This window comes from Lepidochelys kempii, chromosome 2, assembly GCF_965140285.1.
Source record: "Lepidochelys kempii isolate rLepKem1 chromosome 2, rLepKem1.hap1, whole genome shotgun sequence".
NCBI classification, from domain to species: domain Eukaryota; kingdom Metazoa; phylum Chordata; order Testudines; family Cheloniidae; genus Lepidochelys; species Lepidochelys kempii.
Window position 1 is genome coordinate 196842767 of NC_136381.1, and position 27674 is coordinate 196870440.

Below are 27674 nucleotides of genomic sequence, written 5' to 3' on the forward strand. Positions count from 1 at the left end.
GTTGGAAAAGTGTTGAACTGAGATTCCTGGAGATTAAAGACGGGATTCTCAAAGACACACCATTAACCCAATTCTATTCCCATTAGGCAATGGTGAAACTCCCATTCACTTCTGTGAGAACAGATGTAGGCCAATGCTAAGTGCTTTTGAAAATCCCATCATAAATCCCTAATTATCCACTATCCAGGTACAACATAAGCAATGGTAATACAAGCTTCCCTCCATGTTACTCTGAGCGCTTGTGGGAGAAACACCTCAAAGGGTGAGAGAGCATTTTGATATCATATTAATTAATTTCTTCTACTCTACTGTCAAGAACAGTTCCAATTAATGTTTACTGAGATGGCTGGTTCCTCCCTGAACAGGAACAAGATCACAAATTCATTTCACACTGGCTACTCAACAGCTCTCAGATAAGAACCTAAAACATTCCAGACTAGACCAGTCATCCTTCTGCTGTAATCCAGTATCCCTGTTGTCCCATATCTATTACAGCAGGTGCTTTTAATAAGGTGGCTCAACTACTTCATTCTTAATTTCCTAGAGGAAATGTAGGTAACTCATCTGATCCTGGTAACTTGCTGATATTTAAGGTAGCAATTTGTTCCAGAATCTCCCTCATTTGAGCCTCTGACAGTGTCTCAGCTTGAGAAAACATTAAGTTTTGGGGTAGGTACAGTATCTCCCTACCATCCTTTGTAATGAAGGCAGAGAGAAAGAAAACATTTTGCTTCCCTGCAATGTCCTTATCCTCCTCAATAGTTCCCTTTGAAATAATGAATGGAAAAAAATTTTCAATAGCAGTCCTTAAGGACCGGCTGTGGTGTCTGTCTTGGAGAAGAATCAGTGCTATGATTTCTCATTAGCCTAGGAAAGGTCAGTTTAATGCGAACCCAGGACACAAGGAAATGGGGAAGAGGATAAAGGATTGAATCTCTGGGAGTACTAACAACTGAATGGTAAGACACCACAGCAGGGCTCATGGTTGCTGAAGAACGCTGTGCCCTGGTAGAGTCAGTATGAGAAAGCAAGCAGCAAATGGGAGGGAGAGCCCAAGCCCTTCAATTTATAAATCTGAACCACACACTTTCCTCTCGCAGGAAATGCAGCTATAATATTTCATTGTAATTTAATTGGGAATTGTTATTGATTCAGGTCAGCGCTGGATACATACTGTGCATAAGTTCTGGGTAAGATAGTAAACATTTTTGCAAGATAAATTGAACTGCCTGACTGCAGAACACTTGCGTCCTGTAGTGTGAAACTTCTTTGGCAACTGGTGGAGAACCAACCCGAATATGGATGTGTGGAGTTGTTCATGAAATGCTGTGGAATGCAGCCAACTTCATTACAACAGAGTTCCTAGCTATTTCCATGTTGCTGAACACACTGGAGTTTTCAGAGAGTGACTGGTTAGTGCCCTAGCAGTAAGTGATGAAAATCATTTTGCAGGAGCCAATCCAAATATTTAACTTTATAGAAGATGTTGCTTGAAATTTTTTTCAGATAATTAAAGAATGGGATTAAAATCAAGCTTGACATTGAAGTTTAAGCCTTAGTATCCTGCTTTGATATCGGGAAAAAGAAGCAAAGTTGACAGTCAACATAGCTGATATTCAAATATTTTCCAAATATGAAGAGAACCAATGTGCAGGAGTTTGTTTGGCTAGAAATTTCAATCATTAATAAAATGAAAGAAAAGGAGTACTTGTGGCACTCTAGAGACTAACCAATTTATCTGAGCATAAGCTTTCATGAGCTAGAGCTCACTTCATCGGAATCATTGAATTGGAATTCATTTGCAAATTGGATACAATTACCTTAGGCTTGAATAGAGACTGGGAGTGGCTAAGTCATTATGCAAGGTAACCTATTTCCCCTTGTTTTTTCCTACCCCCTCCCTCCTTCCTTTAGACGTTCTTGTTAAACCCTGGATTTGTGCTGGAAATGGCCCACCTTGATTATCATACACATTGTAAGGAGAGTGATCACTTTAGATAAGCTATTACCAACAGGAGAGTGGGGTGGGGGGAGAGAAAACCTTTTGTAGTGGTAAACACCCATTTTTTCATGCTTTGTGTGTATAAAAAGATCTTCTATACTTTCCACAGTATGCATCCGATGAAGTGAGCTCTAGCTCACGAAAGCTTATGCTCAAATAAATTGGTTAGTCTCTAAGGTGCCACAAGTACTCCTTTTCTTTTTGCGAATACAGACTAACACGGCTGTTACTCTGAAACCTAATAAAATGAAGCAACCACTTGTTGGATTCTGAATATCAGATGGTCCATTCATGTGCTATGCTACATTTAAAAAGAAACAACGGTATAATAGGTCTATTAAACTTTTTACACAATAAAACAGAGAATTAAAAAGCTTTAGCTACGTACAAATGTAGAGATGAGTATATATATATATATCACAGCACATAGTGCACAGAGATAATGCTGCTTCAGAGCAGGTGCATGTCAGATTAGAAAGAGAAATGACAGAAAGATGAATTCACAAAAGAAGAGGAGAGCTATAGGAAGGAAGTCAGCTAATAGACTTAATTGGTGTCCGATCCACATCCGGACCAGGAACACATACTGTAACCCCCCACAAGACACAGAAATTCTGTAAGATTTTCTTTGCAGAATTTCATTTTTCCTGGTCCCTTGGGAGAGTTTGGTCAATCCCTGAAACCAACAGATCTGCAAAGGCTCTGAATCTCCACGCAGGCTCTCGTCTCTACATGGTGCCCTCCAGTTGAGCAAGCCAAGCTCCTACATCTCTCGCAGTGCCGACAGTGGTAATACCCTGGCCTCAACATCTCCAGCTTCTGCAGAATTGTGGGAAGGGAGTGATATCATGAAGGTAAGTCCTCTCATCTTTTGAAATTTCCCTGTCACACTATGAAAGTTTCTTGACATCTCTGCAGATGGAGAGGTCTATTTAGCACTGTTACTGATGTGCAAATTAATGGCTAGTTTACTTTATTAGATTAAACATGATTATTAGATTTATGTAGTGGTAATAATCATCCTATCCTACAGAGAGAGGCAGATTGAATCTCTCAAAAAACAATATTTTAAAACTTTGCTAATTCCAAAGAGAGTTATCCCTTTGGCTGATTTTTGGTGTAGGTATAGATCCAGGTGCCAATCCTCTCTTACAACTGCAATGGAATTCCACCAACTCTATGCATGTATAAGTATCTGTCTGTGTACATAAGAACGGCCATGCTGAGTCAGACCAATGGTCCATCTAGCCCACGGTCTGGTATTCCGACAGTGGCCAATGTCAGGTGCTTCAGAAGAAATGAACAGAATGTAGGTTCTATACGGTATTGGAGTCTCAATCATGATTTCAGTTTGAGAATCATTTCACTAGACTTCTCATAGCATGTTCCTTGGTTTTATATGTTCCAGGCACATAGGCCACTCTCTAAGCATTTCTTCAACTACTGTATATTTGCTGATATTTATGTGTGATGTTGCACTTCATATGCTTTCTGAAAATATGCTTATGAATGTGAATATGATGTAACTGAAATATGCTTTATGCAAAATGTCTCTTGTAAGGTATCATTACAAAGCTTATCATCTACTCAGTTTGTTCATCCTATTTGTATGCATGTACCATGCTTGTATCTGAAGCTAGAAATATGAAGTATAACTCTGAGGTCCTAGTGTAATTATGCAAAATGTGGACCATTAATGGTGGTTTAGAATCTTGATGGCTCCCACTGACTAGGACAATTGGTTGTAAATGGTTTATTTTCCTACAAGCCTTCCTGTGTACGTGTGGGCCAGCCCATGGGTAATGCGGAATGAGGTCTCACAGGGACATGTGACCATGTCACCTGATAATGAAATCGATCTTACATATGGTATTTTTCCATTTAGAAGGAGGTGTGGGAACCTAGAAACACAAAAGATTCCTGCCATGTGCCAAAGCTATAAAAGGGGGTGGAGCAGGACAGAGAGGGCTGCCAGTCATGAGAAAGCTCCTGCTTTCCACCTAAGGTGTCTGCTAGAACTAACAAGGACTGTACCAGGGGAAATGATTGGGCCCAGACTAGAAAGGAGTCTAGTCTGTGAAAGAAGCTTATTAGAACTAGGGTGTGATATTACCTGTAATCTGTTCCTTAATATATTAGGCTTAGACTTGCGTGTTTTTGCTTTATTTTCCTTTGGTGACTTACTTTGTTCTGTCTGTTATTACTTGAAACCACTTAAATCCTACTTTTTATACTTAATAAAATCACTTTTGTTTATTAATGGACCCAGAATAAGTGATTAATACCTGGGGGAGCAAACAGCTGTGCATATCTCTTTATCAGTGTTATAGAGGGCAGACAATCTATGAGTTTATAAGCTTTATACAGAGTAAAACAGATTTATTTGGGGTTTGGATCCCATTCGGAGCTGGGTGTCTGGGTGCAAGAGGCAGGAAACCTGCAGAGCTGTTTTCACTTAAAGCCTGCAGCTTTGGGGGCATGGCCTAGACCCTGGGTCTGTGTTGCAGCAGGCTAGCATGTCTGGCTCAACAAGACAGGGTTCTGGAGTCCCAAGCTGGCAGGGAAAACAGGCTCAGAGTTAATCTCAGCACATCAGGTGACAGTCCCAAGGGTGGGTCTGTGACCAAACCCGTTACAGTATGCACTGAGAGCAAACATGGATTTTTTTTAAATGTACAAAATGTACATAAAGGAAAACAGAGGAGAAAAAATACTTCTCCAATTAAGTATAAAAAAAACTACATCATTGTACTAGGTGTAGCAGCATTAGTAAAAGATGTTTACTTGGCAAATGTACTTAATATTCCGGACCGGACCCTTGATAAAGAAGAAGTCCATCCTATGCTCTTTGGAGGATTTCTATGTTTCACTGGACTGCAGCACTGTGCTTCCAGATGAAATCCAGTGGATACAATATTGGCCCCTTTCTTAGTGCAATCCCCTCCATAGCACAGAGGCTGTGTAGAGTGCCCCTGCCTGACCCCTCTACAACAGGGTGGATTTTACCAAGAGAGAACACAACTTAGAAGTAAAAACAGGTTTAACAACATTAATTCCTTCATTAGAAACATAATGTAGAAAAGGCGCCTTACTGCGTTAGTCTTGACAGAACACGTTTTCCAATAGTGAGAGAACACTAAACATCAATTAATTAGTGTTTGACATGTTTCAGTGAAACAAAATCAGCCAAAGAGGCATCCAAATGCTAGAAGTCATAGCAAACTAATGGTCAAAACCAGGGAGGTGGCTCTGTTTATACATCAATAGGATGAATAATTGTCATATTTGACTGAACTGATACAGATGACTCAATCCCCAGGAAACTGCATTTTGTTTTCCAAATAAGATTTTTCTGGATTTCCCTCAGAAAAACTATAGAGAACTTCTTTCACAGTCTTGACACTGAGTCAGATTTATCTCCAGTAGGAGATAAATAATATGTGCGATACTCGAAGTTTCAATGTACGTTTATTCACTGTGAGCGAAATTCACCCCTATAGAGGGACAGCATAGGCACTCCTTACTTAAGTCCCATTTACGCCTTCAAAATAGGGAGTAGATAGGACCTAAGTGGTGGAGCAGCCAGGTGCTGGCCCTCTCCATAGGGGCGAGTTTCACCCCACTTCTATACTGCATTTGGCATACGGATGAATAAATATCGCACACAAAAGGTTTTGATAATTTCTTTGACATTTTATTTATTTATTTTGGTATCATTTGGGGGTCAATGTCCACTGTTCGCTGAAGGTCAAAGCCAGGCTTCCTGCCTTCCAGTCTCCATTACTGGAGGTTACATTCTTCTCTTGCATCTTTGTTCCAACTTCTTCCTGTCCCAAAGATGGGCAGATAATATTCTCTTTCACAGTCTGTCATGCAAATTGGCTTCCAACCTCTGTAAGCCCTCGCATGCTTCTCCAGGCAGGTTTCCTTTCCCAGGCTGCTGATTTTTCAGTAATACAGTGGAACCTCAGAGTTACGAACACCTCGGGAACGGAGGTGGTTCGTAACTCTGAAATGTCCGGAACTCTGAACAAAACGTTACGGTGGTTCTTTCAAAAGTTTACAATTGAACACTGACTTAACACAGCTTCGCAACTTTACTATGCAGAAGAAAAATGCTGCTTTAACCATCTTAATTTAACTGAAACAAGCACAGAAACAGTTTCCTTACCTCATCAAATCTTTTTTTTTTTTAAACTTTCCCTCCATTTTTTTAGTATTTACATTTAACACAGTACTGTACTGTATTTGCTCCTTTTTTTTTTGGTCTCTGCTGCTGCCTGATTCCGTACTTCTGGTTCCAAACGAGGTGTATGGTTGGCTGGTCATTTTGTAACTCTGGTGTTCGTAACTTTGAGGTTCTATTGTATGATGTACTATTTTGTATGAAGTCAGCTGACTTTCCTTTGAACCCCAGTTTTCTAAATATGCTGATTTTTTTCTAGTGGGAGAAACATTCCGCTGTATATTGACTTTGACTTACACAAAATATTTAAAAAGACTATTCCAGGACTCTAGGCACCTTGGCTAACTATTAAAAATACAATAAGCCCAATACACGCAAAAAGGTATGTAGCAGTCTTCACAAAACCAGGAAAGAGAAAAACACCACTCCAGCCACAGATATTCCAGAGTACAAATCTCGGCCTTTGGTGCAATGCTGCCACCTCAAATCCCTTGGCTTTGCAACATAGTCTAAAGAAATTTAATATTGTACAGCACTGACATGAGCATCTGCATTTTAAGAATGCCTCCCCCTTTGCTATTTTCCAGCACAAGAATTCTGCTATTGCTCCTCGTTATGGAACTTGATTGCTACTGCCTCAAATCACCAGATACATATACATTATGGATTATCCCCCAGAAACAGCTATTCAGGATCAACCTTTACCACAGAACATATCTCCTGCCTTTGGTTTCTTTTTCAGAGGTCAACAAATGTCTCAGATTTCCTATATTTTAACAAGGAAACACAGTGTATCAGGGAAATAAAATCCCAGGATCCGCAGTACGCATTCAGATGCCTCATTTTGCCATTTTTCCCTATTTGAAGCAAATATTTTTATTACAATACGTCAGTAAAACCTAAGAGCCAATAAAACTGTGTAATTTGCATTGTGGGACTCTATTAAAGAGGACAACAAGGAAGCTTACAACAGTTATTTTAAGGCACAATGGTTGTGGGGGGGGGGGATGGGAGGGAGGTGGACACAATCCAGTAAGTGACAGAGGTAGGGGGCCAGAGGAGCAACCGAGGGGGGTGAGGTAGGGGCATGGCATTGAGGAAGGAGGCAGAGAAGGGGCGGGGCATTGCAGAAGAGGCAGGGCAATGGGTAGAGGACTGGGGGCCTGATTACCTGCAATTAGAAAGGTGGCAACCCTAGTTTTAATCCACCAGAATTCCTTAAGGGGAATATTCAAATTTACAGGTGGAGATTAATTTTTTAGGATTCTGCGAGCCACCTTCATGGTAGATGAGACAACTAATCGGGAATGGTGGACCAGCAGTAATAAGGAAGAGTAGGAATAATGGGTTAGGTGCATTGAGGAGACTAGCAAACTAGTGCATTTACTATTATTATTACTAAATTATTACACATACAGAATGGCTAAACCACAAATTCCCCGCAACAACCCCCCTTCATGCTGATGTAGGACAATTCACCAAAGGCGGTATTTCATCCAATTGCATGTCCCCATCTAATTTGGTCTTAACGCAAGCAAATTGCTGGGAGATTTCTAAAGTGAATCTCACAAAACCTCTGAAAAACATAATCCAGTGACCTCCAGATACAATCATTATAAAATTATGTCAGTGGAACTGAACCAGGTGGACAGACTTCTTTAAAGAAATACAGCTGCAACAAACTTTCATTAAATTCAGTCATTTCACTCCTCCAAACAGACTCACTAGGCTATTAAATGAAGAGTATTCCAAGGCACATTAATAGGCAATTACCCAGTGCACCACAGATTAAGGCATCTTCCTGATTGCTATAGAACTCAAACTCTGTTTGCTTATAAAGTTCTTAAGGGAATGCAACAGACTATATAGAACATCACAAAATAACTTCCATACAGAACACAGTTCTCAAGAACACCATGAGCCAACAGACAAATAAGCCAATGGGGCCAAGAGACAAATAAGCATTGAAATAAATAAGCCAGATTCCTGCCAGATGCGAGAGAGCAAGAGAGCAAGAGAGCAAGAGAGAGAAAGAAAGAAAGAAAGAAAGAAAGAAAGAAAGAAAGAAAGAAAGAAAGAAAGAAAGAAAGAAAGAAAGAAAGAAAGAAAGAAAGAAAGAAAGAAAGAAAGAAAGAAAGAAAGAGCCTTCAGAATTTTCACTACACAGACTGAATAACACCATCACAACACAGGGAAGGAAAGTAGAAACAAAAAACTTGCTCTTACCTTTGCCATCTGGGCCTGAACGCCATTTGCTTTAAGAGATGCTACCGCTTTCTGTGCTGCTGCTGGACTGTCAAAATCTACAAAACCATAGCCTAAAAAAAATACAGAAGTCTTTGTTAATAGCTATAAACAACCTCCCATTTTTTGTCAAACTCTTCTCAGGTTCTTCTAACCGACTGCTCTCCTGACACTCAGCAGCCGCCACGTCTGTATTCCTTTCATCTTCACTTCCCTTAAATCAACGGTACTTAAAGAAATGGCTAGTTCTCTATCAAGGACTGCTTCAGGGAGCTCTCTGAGCACCCAGTTCAGCGAGGCTAGACATGGGGAGATAATCTTTCACTTTTAAAATGGCTGCTTTACAGCCCAGTTATTTTCAGTAGCTTGGTTTATCAAATTAGTCAGATGGTTTGTACAATACACTTCCTATTATTACCCTTCCCTCGCTTCCCCTCTGTCCCACCCCCACCCCCCTGGCAATCCTTTCTTCTTTGGTGACCAGGGCTGGGATTTTCAAAGAAACATAAGAGAGTGTTAAGCATCCAACTCCTATTGAATTACAGACTTTTACATTCAGATATTGACGTGCCTAGAGGTGCATATAGGTGCCTTGGGAGATTTACAAAAGCTCCCAATACTTTTAAAAATCTGCCCCATGGCTCCTAACTCCCTTAGAGTCCTTTGAAAATATTCCAGCCCACATCTTGCTAAGAGGTTACAACACAGATATGTGCTTCTTGGAGAGAGTCTGCAACCATAGCTCACGTCCCTGGAGGCTGAAACCGAATTGTCTGTAAACTTTAATAATATTAGCACTAGCATGTTAATAGCATAACGGCTCCTCTGCCATCATCTCCATTTACCAGGTCAATAAGCACAATACAGTAGGCAGCACAAATATGTTGCTTTCCTGGTGTATCAGGTTTTTTTATTTCTTTTGGGTCAGCCTTTACCCTGTTAATGTGTGACCCTTTCTCCAGCCCAATCCTCCAAAAGGACTGTGAACACCTCACCACCCAAAGGGCCTGAAGACTCTTTTGATGTGCATGCCTCACTATAGGCAATGGTTAGTCCTAGTAAAAAGAATCTATCACCCAAAGTTTCTCCCAGGCTAAAATCTGATTTGCCAAGTTTTAAGCTTTAAAATGAAACAAAAACAGCCAAGATAGTTACTAAAAATATATATACTAAGAAACTAAAGAAGGATTTTGAGGCATTGTTTTAATAACGTCCTCCATTCCTGAAGCTCTCTGTTCTGTTTTTTTCCTAATCTTTGTACCTTTTCTTTTTGATTTAGAACATCAGTACACATCTAGGGAAGCTTTTGGACCAACTGTGCATTGTGACAGTATGCTCCGCAGCACCGCCATGAAGAAGGGCAAAGAATCACTTTCGTTTTTGTTTTTAATTAACTATTTAATTTTCTCCCCTCGGGTTCCTCTTCCCTCTCACTCAGCATGTTATGCTGCAATGAACTTGTTACACACAGCAGCGCGCTTCACAGTGCTCTCAAAAATGCTCTGCAAAGTAGCTGTGGAGTTTGTATTACTAACTCACTAAGAAAGCCTGCTACATGAAGACACAGGGGTCTTCCTTGGATTTCCACAAAGCCTTTGTTCATGGGGTGATACAAGTGCACATACTCAAAGTCAAGGAGAGGAAAAGGAGAATGGTTCCTGGGAGGAGACAAGAACAGATGTAACTTCACAGTCTCACAATACAAGTCACCCTGACTTGACTCTAAAGCTGCCAATGGACCCTGAAGCCCACCAGAAAGCCAGATACCACCATGAAAGCTTAGACAGTTTGGGTATTGGGATGGCCTGGAATGAGTATGGGAACCAACCTATTTTTAGGAGGTGGAGTACTTGTTATTGCTAGAAGATTGATTCTTGCTCTCTATCTCGATATGTTCATGTCTTTGTGCAGGGGGGAAATACTAAAACTATCTTTTAGATGTTGACACTGTAAAAACTGGGCATGGCATTGGCAGAACTGGAGATTTACAGTAGGTTTATATTGCAGGATTCATACGTGCAAGGTAAGTGATTTTTAATAAGACTTTCTGCACAATGTTATATAGAAAAGTGTGTCTGTATATGATTTAGTTCTACCAGTAAATTTATATTAGCATCTCTAGGTTTGGGATGTTTTGACAGAACACACTACAGATAGCAGGTATATGTAATGTAGTCAATCAATAAATAAAGACTGAGGTCAGTCCACTAGGTTTAATTGTGTGAACAGAGCTTCTATACACTTATTCTAATGGCCACAAAATACCTGAGAGTGGTTATAGAACTCTATCCTCCCATTAAAGTCAATGAGGCAAAAATGTATGCCTTTGGCCAGAGCCAGTTGTTCATTACATATACTTTCATTAATGATGTTAGTATAATTATGAAGTTGTTATTGTTCCTTCCCTCCAGTTAATTCTCATTCCAAATCCTCCTCTTATCTTCACCTCTCAAAATCCCTCCACCCCGCACAGAACATCAGGGCAAAATCACTGCAAGGCTGGAAAGCAACCCAAAGAGCACCTACAAGCCATGTTCACAGGCTGCTTCAGCATTCAACCATCCTTACAAGAGTTTGCAATACTATGCAGCATAACAGCAGACATGTTAATGTCCTTCTCACCACTTATGTTGGCTGTTAAAATGTAGGGTATGTCTACATTACAAGCACTACAGCAGCCCAGCTACAGTGCTGCGGCTTTGCCGCTGGAGCGCCGTAGAGTAGACATTTGCTGCAGTGACAGAAGGGGTTTTTCCATCACTGTAGTAAATCCACTCCCTCAAGAGGCAGTAGCTATATCGATGGATATTGACCTATGTGGTGCCTACACTGGGGCTTAGATTGGCCTAACTACATCTCTCAGGGTGTGAATTTTAGGTGTAGACCAGGCCTCAGTTACTATGCTGGTCTATTTCACTTTTGTTTATAAATGTAATCAGAGTTTCATTTTCTAGTGTCATGCAGGAAAAAAGTAAAGTGACTGTCTATATCTTAAAGAAACCCCCTTCCTCTCCTACCCTCACATTCCATTCTTTACCTTTTTGCTCCTAGTCATAAACTTGGACTGTCAGCTCTCTATTTATTCCTATGTTATTCAGCACCTAGTAAAATGGGGCTCCAATGATTAATTAGGACTCCTAGCTACTACTGTCATATAAATATGAAACAACCACACAACAAACACAGCAATTCTATTGTCACTGATTTTTTTTAATCTCATTCCTTTTTGTTTTTAACATACTCTAAATTAAAAAACAAACCACCTACTGAAAAGTTCCCTTAAAGGCGAAGGACCAAATTCATCCCTGTAAGTCCTTTGACTTCAGTATAGTTACACCAGGGTGATTTTGGCCCTCCAACACTAGAACTAAAGTGGTGGGCTCCTGGTTTTATAGACTGACACATACTTCTAGCACGTAAATGCAATCACAAACAACAAGACGAGACTATCCATAATCATTGCCAATCCTTTCCTCTGAGAAATAAAACGACTGTAATTTTATTTGGCTTGATGCCATCAAAGCGAAATAATTAAGTTTAAGGAATACAAATGGTGAGCCTGTACCTATGGGGGGACGAAACAGCTAAGCATCAGCAAGCATAAGTTTATGGGTTGCTTCAGTAAGCGCTACCTGAACACACAGTCAGACACTTAACACCTATGTCTCCTATAACCTAAACAGCTGGGGATCCCTGGTCTCAGTTTTTCAGTTCCATAATTAAGCTTGGCAGCAGGTTCAAATGAATTAAAAGTGAATGTCACTGTTTCCTCAACAAATCCCTCATCCTTGTTTTTCTTACTTGTCAGAAGAAGACCACCAGAACAGCAATTAGTGGTAAGCAGTGCAGTGAAAAAGAACCAAATATACACTAATTAGGTCACTCGCCAAACACATTCATTTCATTGGCAGATTTAATCAATGTTTTCCTGAAATGCCTTAAATCTCCTATGCTAATTTAAAGTTTTGTTATTATTGTTGCTTTAAACACAGATGGGATGCCTGGGGATTTTCAATTGCTGTTTCCAAAACCATTTCTAAATAACAACCTCTTCAAATACTGCACCATTAATATTTAGGTTCTGGTTTTAGGAAATGGGCTACATTTTGTGCCTACAAATACCTTGTGCTTTTAAAACATTGCAGGTATATTTTATATCTCTTGTATGTAAACTATGGATTGCACCCACAAATCAGGTAGCTAGACATAATTCTAAATATTACAAGAGACTACCCACAATTAACTCACAAGTGGGAACCAAATACAAGTATTCTCACATTGGTGCACAAATACAGTTCCCATTAAGTCTCTTGGGATTTTTGCACATACGCTGCTATGAGAGTAGACCTACTTGTGTAACCCATACACCTTCTGGGTGTGGTGTTCTGTCCCATCTAGTGGCACCAAGACCACTTAAAGTGAGAGACATAAAATGAGTCTGCTCTACAGCCTTAGCTAACAGGCAGTTGACTTTCAGCTCATGTGGTAGAGGCTCATGCACTGAACTCCAGAGGCCGCAGATTCGATCCCACCCACCTACGACCGGGGTCTGTTGGTGTTACACTTGCATTTAAAAATCTCTGTTTGGTGTGTTATAGCAGTATTTTTGCTAATGCTGGGAGCTATGTTACTAATTGTAGTTCTAAGGGCCCAATGGGAGTAGAGAATGGTGAGCACTCTACAAGATCAGTTCCCAAATACGCATCACAGCAAAGGTCTATGTAATAGTTTTTCAGCACGGAAGCATTTCTTCATGGGCAGGTTGCGTTGCAGACTCAGAGTCCGTTTGAAATCCCTGGGATAAACTATAGTATTTAGCTAATCTCCTGCTGGGGGAGGAGGGAGGCGGGGAGGGGGAGAGAGTCGAATGGCCTAGACAAAGAGGCCACAGGACAAGTGTTTCATTTTGCAAAGAAACAGATACAGAGCTGCACTGCTGCGGAGGGAGCATCAGGGAGATTTCTACTTCAGGGGGTAGAAGAATACTGCACCACAGACCTTTAAAACGTGCAGTTTTCTCTTCCCAATTTGAATGCTCATGTCTGCTGCATACATGGGGATGTAGCACTGGCCCCTCCCACTACCTTTTTCAGTGAGATGCTCTCAGGAACAGAACAGGCTACAATTCAGGACAGGTCTTGTGTAGGTCAGGCAAAGGGGAGGTGCTCCTTACTCCCTCCCGCTTAAGGGTTAGCTACAACTTTACTGTGTTTCTGCAGAAGGGAGCCTGTTTTCCATGAAAGTTATAAGCTCTTCAAGCCTAATAGGTCTGGATTTTTCTTTTATGTTTTTTTCAAAAATCATTAATAAAATCCAAGGGGGGTGGTTAACAAACAAAACAAAAATACAAAACCGTATGTCAATGTAACATTAAAGTCACAAATTGAAAGCTTAAAAACTAAGGAAATGACCAAGCGAAGGTTCTCAAAATAATGCTAATTCATCCACATTGCACCTATGTAATGGAAACTAAAACTGTGTACCTGACTACTAATATTTGTTGTTCTGTGTACTCCATAAAATAGAAGATGTGCAAAATGTCTGTACTAAGGTTACTATGAAAAAACTTAACTCTTTCATTTCCTGACTTTCCACCCTTTACATTCATGGCTGAAATGCTGGCCTCACTGAAGTCAATGCCAAAACTCCCACAAAACCCTGACATGGAAAAAAAAGGTGATTTAGGTTGCAAAGTTAGGCAATGACAGTTTTATAGTTGCCCACATAATTGTCGTTCTGCCCCCTGGTCTATACATCCTTTGCACTGAACGAGGCAGGGGATCTATAAAAATATTATTAACTTAAAAACTGTATCGTAATGAATATACACAAGAGGGCAGAAAAAAGGTAAAATAAAAGGGTAATAGTAATTCTAGATTTCCTAACTTTTAAGTGCTTGGCTTTGCAACCTTAATAACATTCTTTTAACATAGTTGTTTCTATTTGAAATTTCTAGGCGTTGTTTGTTTTTAACGAAAAGGTAAAAACAAATTATTTTATGTGAAACTGTGACAATTCCCCCATATTAGTATTTGGAAAGACCCAAGATAGCAGACCGGAGAAGCATGGCAGTTTTATATCTACTAGTTCCCATTAGAAAGCATAAAATATTGGATTTTCAATGGGATCAAGCTCAAAAATTCTGTTTCTGTCCCTCTAGAATTGTGAAATATCATACCTTAAACCTAGAATTGACATGACTGAATACATTGCTCATCTTGGGCCTTCAGTAGGTGTAATTTTGAGATGAAACTTCTATATTTGGGGGAAAGAAGGACAGATCTCTGACAGATTGATTTTTTTTCCTTAAATGACTTTTTGAAGTTGCTTGAAGGTTTGGAAAGTGAAACGCTCTCCCAGTAGAGGGGTATGTGACATGATGAATGGGGACACAGGCATGGGGAAGGGGAGGAGTCAAAGTTGCATAAAAAATTGGGAAGCCATGTTCTAAAATGTATTTTAGACATGGATCTGTAACTTATCACGTGGATATATATATCACCATCACATATGTATACATTACAGCTGTAAAAAAAAATTCAAATAGTTTATTCAACGAAAAATGCAGTTTTGGGTCAACCAAAAGTATTTGTGAATTTGACATGGATTCCCCAAACAGTTTCATACCCCCAAAATCTAGGTGGTGGGCTAGATTCACAAGGTGACTTAGATGCCATTCACAAAACCAGGAGGATGAGAAGGTGGAGTTGGTGCTGGTGTCTCCTTCCTTCTACACATAGCCCCATGGTTAGAACACTCACCTGAGATGTGGGAGGCCCAGGTTCCTAAGTCTCCACTCTGCCTGATTTTGAACAGGGATTTATGTTAGGTCTCCCACACTGCAGGTGAGTGCCCCAAACATGAGACTGTTAGGTAATCTAGGTGAGTCTCTTTCAATCTTTCCTTGTGAAATGGCTCCACTAGCCGCTGGAACAGAGATTGGAACCCGGTGTCCCCCCCCTCTAATGTGAGTCCTTTCATTCTCACGCACTCTCTCTGGCCCAATGACTATTTACATACAGCGGAGCAGCTTCAGCAAGAGAGACTGAGAGAGACTCAACACAAATTACTCTCTCGTCCAACGGTTGGGGTGCTCACCTGCAACGTGGGAGACCTACATTAAAATCCCTGCTCCAAATCAGGCAGAGTGGTGACTTGTGAACCTGCGTCTCCCACATCCCAGGTAAGTGAGTATTCTAACCACGGGACTATAGAAGAGGGACTGCACCACTAAGTCCTCCTATGGTGGTTTCACGAAAGACATCTCCAAATTTCTGTAGCTTTTAAGTAAAAAACTGTTTAAAATGCCTGGACTAGACCTGGAATGGTTTTCCTGGGTTTTTTTTGTTTGTTTGTTTGTTTGTTTGTTTCTCCAAAAGATTTAATTTCAGGTCTATCCAATTTTTTTATTTTGTGGGTTTTTTTCAGTTCAACCAGTAAAGCAATGATTTGCACAAGTTTAGTGTTTATGTTTATATGCCTTGATGTGCTACATGCAAACCCACAAACATGTACATACACACACATGCAAAATCTTTTATCTTTTAAAATCTTTTAGACAGGCAAATAGATAACAGCCTCAGTAAGTCATTTCCCTTTCCCATTTACATGCAACCATTTCTGTTCCATGAGGACTGAATCCATCTGTTTAGTTGTTAAATTTGCTTTTGCCCTGCGTTTAGCTAGAGTGTCACTTAAAAGGTAATGTTCTTTTCAACAAGCAGGTAGGCTACATAAAAAGTGATTATCCAATAATTTACTATGCAAATTTCAGTGACTGTTTTATGCACACTGGATAAAGAATCAAATTAAAATCTTATAACCCTTGGAAAATTAGAGTTAGCAAGCAAAGAGGTTGACTTGCCCTTGAACACAAAATTACTTAAAGCAGAGTTTTTGCATTGTTCACACAAAACTAGAGCCACAAAAATACCATGGATACCACAAAGACAGCAATTGTAAAATACTCTAAATTATTAAAAATCTCTGCCTTTTAAAAAAGTTCCTGGTTACTAGAAAGTGGTGAATCATCACATTTTAATTAAAGAAGCTAATATATAGTCAGAAGAAAATAATTGCAAAGGGAGAATCTCAAATGCAGCAAAGAAAATCAAGAGTAAACATTATCCTTCATTAAAGATAGATCCCAAGAGATACACCTACATTGATAGTATGCAACGTGCAGCTGAAATTTTTGTTCGCTTTAGCTTGATATGGAAATATGGAACATACCTGTCACTTTGATCATGGTTCAGCCCTTTTTCACATCTTTCATTCTCTTCAACTCTTTTATAATAACAGAACTAGAGAAAAGTAAAACTGGAAGCAACTAGGAGCCAGATTTTTACAAATGTGTGTGCAAAAATATTCCTACAATTGAGTGCCTAATTTCTGCATTCAGTTACTGTGAAGTAAGTTGGGTATATATGAATGCAAATGGCTAGTTAGTTTTACAACTGAACATTTGCTTTACCTAATTAATGCACACAGTTGTGATTTCTGCATGCACAAAATAGGCACAGAGCTTCTCAATGTCTTACCTCATATTTAAAAATGTTGCTAAACTGGAACATTTTGAAAATCCAGCAAGTGTAACGGAACAATACAAATAGACCCATAGAATTTAGGTATATGGGAAAGAAAGTAAGAAAATGAGATTCATCCAAAAAGTTTCATAAGAATAAATTTGAAAAATAATCATCCAAAAATGGATATTTCATGGGAGCAGACATTAGAAAATAAATAATCCTAAAAATGAGAGCAGGAGTGATAGTGGACATCATACCTGAAATGAGCTTTTAATCAAATACGGTAGGAATAAAAACCAATCACAGTATATATGGATCACGGAGGTTATATGGCACTAGGCCACTCCTCAAAGTCTATACAGGGTAACTGGCATCTGTACAAGAAAGACTGACAGACAGGAGGGAATTCTGAAAAAAAGCAACAAAAGTGATGAGGGCCCTGTGACAGAGTGCAGAGGATGAACAGGTGAGCCTTCACTCTGATCACTCAGATGTTAATTAGTTCCCCCTGTAGAAAGCTGACAGAGGTAATTAGACAATCAGGCTGGCTGGGAAAAGGAGCCAATTAGCCCATCAGCCCAAAGCTGATAGGAAGGCAAGAAGGAAGTTCCAACGACGTGAGAAAGGAGTCTAGGGCTGGGTGACCCAATTGCACAGAGACATCAAGGGAAGCAGGCCTCTGTTCCCCTCAGGTCCTGGGGAGAGGGCCGAAAAATGCTGTTGGTGCTGTAAACAGACTGTTGCATGGGGATTGTTGAGGAAATACTGGAAGGAACTTAAAATAAAGGGCTATGGTGAAGGCACAACCACTGGAGTCCGTGCAGTTTTTGTGGGGAAGAAAGCAGGAGAGAAGCCACGCTCCGGGACACACCTATATAGTATTTATGAGGCAAGAGTAAAATAACTAAGGCCCCAATCCTAGAAAACTTCAGTGGGACAACTCACAGTGGGTAAAGTTAAGCACATGCTTAAGTCTTCGTAGGATCTTGGTTTAAATACGTATAGACTAATGGTAACCATATACAGGTATGTGACCAATGTATACAACAGCAAAGTATAGGAACTATTTAGGGACATCACAGGAGTGTAGAAATGATTAGATAAAACTGAACAAAAGACAAATTTAGGAAATATTTTGTGATATTCTGCTAACAGTGAATCTTCCAAAGTGAATGGTGAAAATCCCATTGCTTGAGTAACTTAAAACTAGATTGAATAAAGCACTCAAAAAATACTATAGTAGAAACTCTGTATTGGCAGGTATGGACCAGTGAGCTAAACAATCTTTTTCATCTTTAACTTCTGTGATTCCTCTTCCTGCTAGGTTGCATTGATCAGCTGTCAAAATCAAATAGGAAGATGAATTCTTTTTAACCAGGAATGGTTGTCACAGCTTTAAGTATGTAATACAAACCAACATTTTATATGATGGGTATTTAACATTAAAATGTATTTTATATTTTAAAAAGAGTAAAATAAGAATGGACAAAAACTTTCACACAAAACTTGAAATGAACCTCAGACTTTAAAGATTTTTAAAAATTTGATTAATATTTTGAACAAGTCTTTTTCATTTTTATTCACCTCTGCACTTCTTGGTTCCAGCCACGTCCAGAGGTTGAAGTTCTGTAATACCACAAGACAGACTATTTTCATGATATTTCCAGCCAGAAGGTAACACTGCCACTGTCATATGGAAGTTTTGTTCCCATGAGGTTTCATATTTGGTTAAGCAGACTCAAGAGATTAATCTAGCTTAGATAATGTTTCGGTATGATCTGAATTAAACCTCCTGCGATTTCTCCCTCACTTATTTCAGAACCATGTGATACTGGGTATAAAACCGGTATACAGAAGCAGTTTAGGAAAAATTTTCAGCCACATTCTGCACTAATATATCATCTTTGTGCATATAAGTTAGTCAAAAATGGTAAAAACAGGATGTCAGTGGAAGTTTGGGATTCATTGTATGGCAGGGAACATTGAAATATTCGGGAAAAGAATCAAAATTCTGTAGTGGTCAGGTTGTCCAGCAATACAATGAGAGTGAATCCAATTCCATGGTGCAAAGAAGAAAGCAGTTCAGTAGCTACATCATCTGCTGCTCCTGGTCTACTCAGCAGTTAAACGTTTTTTTCTCTTTCCCATGTTGTTGGGTCGTCAATCTTTGATAACATTAAACAAGTAAGAATAAAAGTGATCAGGAAGAGATAATTCAACAAGGGAAGATGCATCCACTTATTTATTTATTAGAACTAATTTTCATTTTCAAGATATTTTAAAAAGAAATAAAAGTTTATTGAACAGCTTTCAGAAAATTTTAAAATAATGACAAGCATGCCATTATCTAGGTTGCTTTGGAGGGAGGATGCTTGAATCCTGAAATGGTTTTAATTAAAGAGAGGCATCCGTTTTAAAAACACCACCCTTGAGAGACTGGGCCGTGGACTTGTAGTACAGTCAGTAATATGAAGAGTACAGCAATTTAAGTTCCTTATGCAAACCCCTTGCAATTCAGAAGAACAAGGAGGACTTCAGAAAGGGCAGGAATGTGAAATCCCAAGATAACACTTTCCCGAAAATTGAAATATATTTTCTTCAGATCACTCTGCCAATTCTGGCACACCAGCCTCTGCTATAGCAAACATTTTGAATGCTGTGTCAAAAGCCTGTGTTATAGCCCAGCAACATTCATGCTCTCTCCAGGTTTTGGTTGTAAACCCTCTTACACTGAGCTTAATTAAATATATTTGTGCTAAAATATGATTGGACTTGGTTTATAAGGTATCTAACCCAAAATAAATGTTGCACTTGATTTTAAACTAGATGCTTACCCTGTTACCACATTGTAAATGTCCCCTTCCAGCCACCTCCCCCATTTTTTTAACAAGTCCACATATTTATACATAGTTATAGCTGGAAATTCTGAGATACCTCAGAAAGGGTTATTGTTCTTCCAGACTGCAAGTAGCAGAAGAAATCCCACAAGAAAACTTATTCTCAAAATTTCCAGTCAACTTTTTCAGGTCCAAGAGAAGTATGACAATTCAGATAAGGTGCAGATGAAGTGCCTTAAAATTCTGGGTGCTTATCCAGCCTCAATTTTTTAAAATCTCCCACTGTCCTGACGTTCCTCAAATAAAAGGACACAATCAAGTAAATTAATAATGTTTCTGGCTAAAGTGAAATGCTCTTCTCTTTGCTTGATTTAAGGTTGTTAGTTCATGTTATTTTAACACTATAAACATATGACCATGTGTCCAATCCTGAGACCACTTACAAAGGGGATTGGTACCTAACTCATTAGAAACAATGTTTCTACTGCACAAGGACCAAAGTGTAGAGCTCTTTGCCTCCTAACATACAGCAGAAGTCACTTCCACAGCTAGCCTTCACATAAGGGCATCCAGGATGAGACTGAGCAAGTCATGTATAGTTGGAGGTGTAGCCAGGTGGCCCATACACAGGGCAGATCAATATGGCCAAACTGACACATCGTATCGTGGCAACAGGTTGCACCGAATTATCTTACTACTCCACATATCTGGCAGCAGCATGCTGAGGATTCTTTTTCTCAATCCTGCTTTGATCTAGTGCTTTAGACCTTTTGCTCAGTGACAGTTGTTTAATAAGGGAGCAAAAGTTATCAGCCAGAATTGCAATGAAAGGCCAAATAAAATACATTGGATAGCAACTTTTACCTCCTGAGCCTAATCGCGAAGGACCAGCATACACATTTCCATGCTAAAATAATATAAAAATAAATATATCAGTGTAAGGATGTCTTAGATGTGTGTGCTGAACATATGATACCATATTATTTATAAAATGCCTTCTATCCAGAAGGAGCCTAGAAATTTTAATAAAGATATATAAGAAAACTATTTTGCCCTCAATTGTAAGAAAATGCCCTGCAGGATAGAATGAAGGTGTTTGTTTATACCAGCACCGAGCAGCATTATACAACAGCTTAGGACGTAAAGTGAAGAATATCATCTACATCTAAAAGGGTACAGGGAATTTATGCAGTCAGGATACTATTCCCCATTCTGGACTTTTGCCAGGACCCAGAGATTATAGGCCATATAAGCAGACACAATGCACATATTGTGAAAGAGATATCTTTCAACCCCCAGAAGCATGTACAGAACATGTTGAACTGTAAAGAAAATAACCTGCCAACATCCTAAACCAACACAACAGTTTCTACCAAGAAACTCAGTAGTGAAGCCAAACAGATTATCTTCCATGCCCCTGTATCTGGGTTTCATGTTGGTCACTGGCTTAACAATGCTAGTTACGGTGGGCTGTGTGCTTACAGGAACATTAAACGTCAGAGGGATTGTAGGGTGACTCTTACTTAGACACCAGATAGGGGGTTTCAATGTGAAGCTGTGTAGATGTTTTAAGACTGAATATGTGATTTGTGTCAACTGCAAGAATTAGCCAGATGAGTATTTGGCATGCATGGTCATGCTATCTTTAGGGTATGAATACTATATGATAAATACAAAAGAGCTGTTTGTTTTATTATTGATCCATTAACCTGAAAACACTACCCCCCGCCTCTGTCATGGTCTGGAAACAGATAGATATGGCAGGAGGAAGAGGATGAGGTGCCAACTGCTTCAAAACTTTAGGAAAGCAAGAACTGGGTTGAATGGAGTCTTCTAAAGAAAAGTTTCTGTGCACTATGGGACAAATATCCTGTTTTCATTACTCAGGGCAAGAGGATCAGCTGCATGCCTCTACACCCATTTCACCTTCTTCTTATGAGGCACTTTCTTACTAAGTAGTAGAGGACTGCTAGCTTCCAAAGAATTGCATCACATCAGGGAGACCCTCTCACGGATAAGGAAACAGACAATTTGTAAGAAAAATAAACCCTCCTCTATTCAAATGATCACATGTCATTCTATGCATTGACTTGTATCACTAGCTTATTGCACTTGTTTTATGTGCTAACCAATGGAATCTAGTTTCTCTTGAAAAAATCAACATTTTAGTGTATGAAATGAAAATTGGGAAAGTCAGCTCATAACTAAAAAATAAACTCTACTTTTAATTGCTTAAAATGAAGCCACAGAAGGCTAAACATCTGGGCTTTCTGGAGAGCATCCCAGATATTGTATGTAGCACCAAAGCTTTTCATCACTGCCTCCTCTTAAGGACTGGAATAAAGTGATCCCACCTAATATTTGTTGTGCGTGTCTGCAGAACACCAGAGAAATGTGTCATTTAGATTGTCAGATTTTTGAGAAAGGACTGTTTTTATTATATGTATGTAGAGAGCGCAGCACAATGGGGTTTGACTTTGATTGGGATCTCTAAGAATTACTGAAATACAAATAATTCTGTGGTAGCAGCAGCCACACCACAGATGGACTGTAAGAGAAGCCATTTAGTGTGGGATTTTCAAAACCACTTTACTGAGTCAGGAACACTACTAGACCCATTGGAAGTCAGTGGGACTTGTGCTCACTTAAGCACTTTGGAAAACCCCAGGCATTTGCCGTTTTATATAATTTTGTTTTCCACTTTCAAGTTGTCAAGTTTCGGAACCGGTACCAGATAAGCTCCATTCGAACCAAAAATTATTGGGTTTTATTCAGGAAATACTGGGAGAAATTCTATAGCTGGTTCTATGCAGGTCAGACTAGATGGTCACCATGCTCCCTTTTTAACTCAAAATCTATGAATCTATGAACTGCAGACCAAAAAAGTACAGAACAAGGTCACTGGAAAACTGTTTAAACCAGTACAAAGTTTCAAGAGCTAGAGGCAAAGGTATTACAATTAGAGCCACATTATACAGTTCAAGATGCCCTCACGCAACTCAAAAATACTAGACAGTGCTAAAACAGAACTATCCTTAATAGACAATGGTTCCCTAGAGCTTTCTATATTCACAGACAAGGAAAATGGTTCTGAGTTGGGAGACAAGAAACAAAGACTTCCTCCATGGCTCTTGACGCAGACACAATCTAAGAGACTGGCACCATAACGGAGCAAAGTGATGATGCAGACCTCCTTACAACAAACAACTCATGGCTATGATACCATCAGAAATGGTATAAAGAAAATTGAACATTTTACCTAAAATTACAGCTGTATTATTTCTTACTGTGACGGGATATACCAGACCCTCTCAGGCCTTCTGCTGGAGACCTTGTGGCCCTGCCCACCCCAAAAAAGGGCAGTGGAGCAGGTCCTCCAAGCTGCCTAGAGTGGCTGTGTGGGACACAGCCAAACAGGGCCCAGCAGCCTAGTATAAGAAGAGCTGCAGGGCCACAGAGAGTTCAATTCCTTGCTGGAGCTGTAGGAGCGTGGATGATGCGTGGCTGGCTGACGGAGCTGCAGAACCCCGGACAGGGCAGCACTGCCAGAAGCTGGGGAGAGCTGAGTTGGTTGCTGAGACACCATTAGGTGAAGGCCCTGAGGTAAGGGTGAAGATGGCATGGGGAATTAGAGAAGTCGTGTGACATAGTTAAAGGCACACATCAGACTGCTGCGATTTACAGAATCCCTGGACTGGGACCCGGAGTAGCGGGTGGGCCACTGTGGGGAAGTAGCCTGGACACTGAGGTACCCCAAAGGGGGAACTGAACTATAGTGGCCCAGCTGGAGAGCTGTAGCCAGGAGCCCTGAGCTCTTTCCCAGAGCAGGGACAAGCTGAGAGAATGTGCAGGTGCACGCACTTGGCCAGGGGGGTGCTCATGAGAGGTGAGTGCACCCTATTACACTGGCATTAAGAACAGGGAGCAGGACCGACCCCTGAAGCAAGGGGACAATGGAGGAGTTGGTAATGCTGCTGGCCCAGCAGCAGCACAGCACGATGGAAACCCACAGGGCATTAGTTGCAGCGCAACATGAGGTGCCGGAGGCTGCTCAACAACAGCAGGCTATACTCCTGGAGGTGCTTCAGCTCCAGCAGCAGCAGCAGGAGCAGCAATGCCAGGAGGCTTTGTTGCTGCGACTAACTAGCTCAGCCTCCTCAACCAGTTGAACTCTGGGCCATGGATACCACTGGCCAAGCTGGGGCCACATGATGATCCAGAGGCCTACTTAGTTACCTTTGAGCGGATAGCCACAACTGCTGCTTGGGATAAAGACAGCTGGGCCACTCGCCTGGCCCCATTCCTGTCTAGGGAAGATCAGGTGGCTTACTGGGCTCTAGATAATGAAGCGGTGAGAGATTATCGGACATTATCTGCCATTCTCGAACTCCTGGGAGGATCCCCAGAAACCTACCAGTGCAGGTTCCACTCAGAGCCTTTTGCCTCAGGAGCTTGCCCCTAGGGCCAGGACCCAATGCCTTAAAGACTGGGCCACCTGATGACCATGCCCTGAGGTCCACACAAGTGCAGAGATCATAGACATGATAGTCTTAAAGCACTACCTAGACATATTGCCAATGTCAGTTCAAACATGGGCTCGGCAGTGTGCAGGCACGTGCCCACGGCCAAGGGCACGGTTATGAGAGGGAGTGTGCCCTGTTACATTTACATAGAAATATTCTGCAGTTGCTGGACATTTCGCCTTCTGTTCTAACAGATTTTCTTTCCTGTTTAAGAGATACTGGCACCTCAGATGCTTGATGAGAGGCTGTGCTTCAGTTTCTCCATTTTCCCTTTTGGGCTGGTTTATTTCCCTTCTGACAATGAGCTCTTCCCTCCTATTCTGTCCTTATATGATCTTCTAATCTGCTCAGCAGAGAGGCCAACAACAGAATGGGCAGGAAAATTGAACTACTCTGTCAACCAGTGGGCCAGTTCAGGGTTGAAGCACACTAGTGGGGCAATGCAAGAAAGCTTGTGCTCTCACTGCCTGTGTTGTACCTGTTCTTTGCATAAATCAAAGACTTTAGTCCCCAAGGGTACTGAAACTGCATCTTTCACAAGTATTATGTTATCTCTCTCACACACAGAGAAACACAGAGTATAGATTTTCAGCTCTGGAAAATTTCAGAGTAGTATTAAAATCCCAAATTCTACCACCTTTGTCTGGAGATAAATGAATTACCTCTCAGGCATCTATGGAGAAGTGTTACTAGAGGCTTAAGTCTCAATTTGTTTGCTGCCATAGGACTTCATGTCAACACGCAGCCTACAGTAGGAAACATAACACAAACAAATATATCTCTGTCTTATCCCATTCCCTACTCATTCAATGCCAGACATTTCCCAATCTAAACCCAAGAGACTTCCCAAGAGAGATCAGATCATTTTCACTGTGAGCCAGGGACATCTGAAACAAGAATATACATAGTAATGCCAGGAAAAGTATTTTCAGCCCAATAATTCTGGTTTTTATTTTCTCATTTCCTCAAGTGTTTTCCTACCATCACCTCTCTGTCCTCATAGTAAAGCACAGAGGTACCACTACATTTACTACTACGTGCAATTAAGGCATACGAGTATCAGGAAAACAACTATTTCTTGACTGTTTGCTATGCTTTGGTCATGAAAAACATCGCACAAACAACAGGAAGCCTTTACAATTAAGAGTAATTATCCAGTTTGAAAGTTTTGATTCAATAATAAAATGTGCTTTTGAAGAAAAAAAAAACCTTTAAAATGTGTATATTATTTTCTAACACATTTTAAAATTAATGTGCTGCTATGTAGAAAAAAATCATAGCCCATGAAGTCACATCCCTTTTTCTCACAATGATGGACGGTGTTCTATGGTAGAGTGCAAGCTTTTTCAAACATATGCATTGTAAAATGTATTTTTATACACACACCCCTTTGTATATATAAAACTACAGTGTAAAATTTTTTGTTGGGACAAATTGGATCATATTACATAAAGCATGCATGCATATAGACACATATATATGGAAAACTCAACTCAGTCTTAACGATGAAGTCCCAACTGTAGTCTTCATAATACATACATACTATCACCAAAACCCTAGTGTTTCTTGGATCTAGAACAGTACACTGAAAACAGACACAGCACATTGCACAATAGTGGGACAGCGAAGGGAAAGTATGTCCAAGGATACCAGAGTACACATCCTTCACTTGGAACCCAAACCACGGAATTTCACCCACACAGAACAGATGAATCCTTGGTATTTAAAGCTCTCCCCCATTTGCGTTTTTCTTAAATCTTATTTTTCTGCTTATATCCAAGGCCAGGAAATAAGCCAGAAAATGCAGCCTTTACTCTGCATATCACATCTGGTTTCATTCAATAAGCATTTCACTCATCTTTAATAATATTCCCTTTTAAAATAAAAATCAATGATCAACCTTACTAGTTTTCTCGTCTTTTTTCAAACAAACCTCAAATAGGTCAATGCAAAGACTCCTCATTTCCACAGAGAATCAAACCAACTTCCTTAACCTTTCCTCATAACTTAAATCATTTAAGCCTGTTTTCATTGTTACTGCTTTAGGCTGTACCCTCTCAAGGGCAGTTACACTCTCTTCCTTCACAGATATGGTGACCTGCATTTTGCATGGTACTTAAGAGGTTCCCAAATCTCTTCAGACCAGGCAAGGAATGCTTTGAGACAGATGCCCCAGGGAAGGGTAAAATGAGAGGAAGAGAATTATAGTAACTTTATATCTCTAAAACCTGATTCCAAGCAGCGGATCAATAATAGCCAACTGTGGCAGGGAAATCTGCATTAGCTTTGCAGTTCTGCCATTAGAATAGAGGTTACTGTGGACTTCAGAACAGAGGAGTCTAATACTGGAGCAGGATGAAGGTAAGGAAGAGGGAGAAGTGGTGAGACAGAGGGATAGGACAAAACAACATGTCAGCCTCTTCTTCCTGTTGGAAGAAAAGGTTTCAAGGATTTCAAATTACCTGCTTCTCAACTGATCCTTCCAGCTTACAACCTTAAGTCCCACCTCTCCTAGCAACAGTTACCGTGTACAATATAAGGCAAGTTTTTGCTTCCCAGCATTAGTAACCCCACACCAAGCATTAAGGCCCTGATTCAGCATTGCTTAAGCATGTGCCTAACTTCAAGCTATGGATTTGTTAAGTATGTTGCTGAAATGGGACTTAAGACAGAATAGATACAAAGACTCCTAGGTCATTTTCCTTAAGGCTTTTTAAAAGCCAATGGTTTGTTACAAGCAAAGCTATAAATATTTTAGTCATAGTCAGCTTTTAAATATGTGTATCAAGGTGATACTAGAGTGCTGCATCTGTGGGTTGTTTCTTGTGAGAAGATGAGCACCCTTAACTTCCAGCCTCTTTCCAGGAATGGACCCCAGAATTAGCACTGAGAAATGCCAACAGCACCAAAAGAAAGCAGAGATTTCTCAGTCTGTACCTGACAGTCTCTCCTCAGGAAATTCTCATGGCTCACTGCTTATGTCAAGCAAAGGATTGGGCCTACTGATGTCACCCAACAGCAGCATCATAGTGACAATATCAGAAAATGATAAGCCAATACAATTGAAAAAGCCTGACTACTACACAGGGGTCAAGGAGAGAATCCATGCAAGAAAAATAAGATTAGTCCATCAGTAAATCTGAAGAATCACTGAAGTGGTATGTGCCAATCTCAGTCTTTGGGAAGACACCAAAGCAACAGCAAAATCCAGCCAAAATACATAAAAACTGGCACATGCTGCTGCATCAGTAAAGTCTTCAGGTCCCTCCTGGTACATGCTATTTTTTCAGCATGTCTTTGGGATCCTTGCTGAGCGGTATTTATTATTCTTTAGTGATTTATTTTTCCTGATGC

At 40.2% G+C, this 27674-nt stretch overlaps 1 protein-coding gene across 5 annotated transcripts in view; it reads right to left on the bottom strand.

Annotated features, from left to right (window-relative positions):
* The window catches only part of RBMS3 (RNA binding motif single stranded interacting protein 3), a 918866-nt gene that overhangs the window by 315916 nt on the left and 575276 nt on the right, over window positions 1-27674 (bottom strand). For all 5 annotated transcript variants that reach the window (XM_073333376.2, XM_073333378.1, XM_073333385.1 and 2 more), the window contains one exon: window positions 8415-8506. In XM_073333376.2, coding sequence (XP_073189477.1) covers window positions 8415-8506 — 92 coding nt within the window. The remainder of the gene's footprint in view (window positions 1-8414; window positions 8507-27674) is intronic.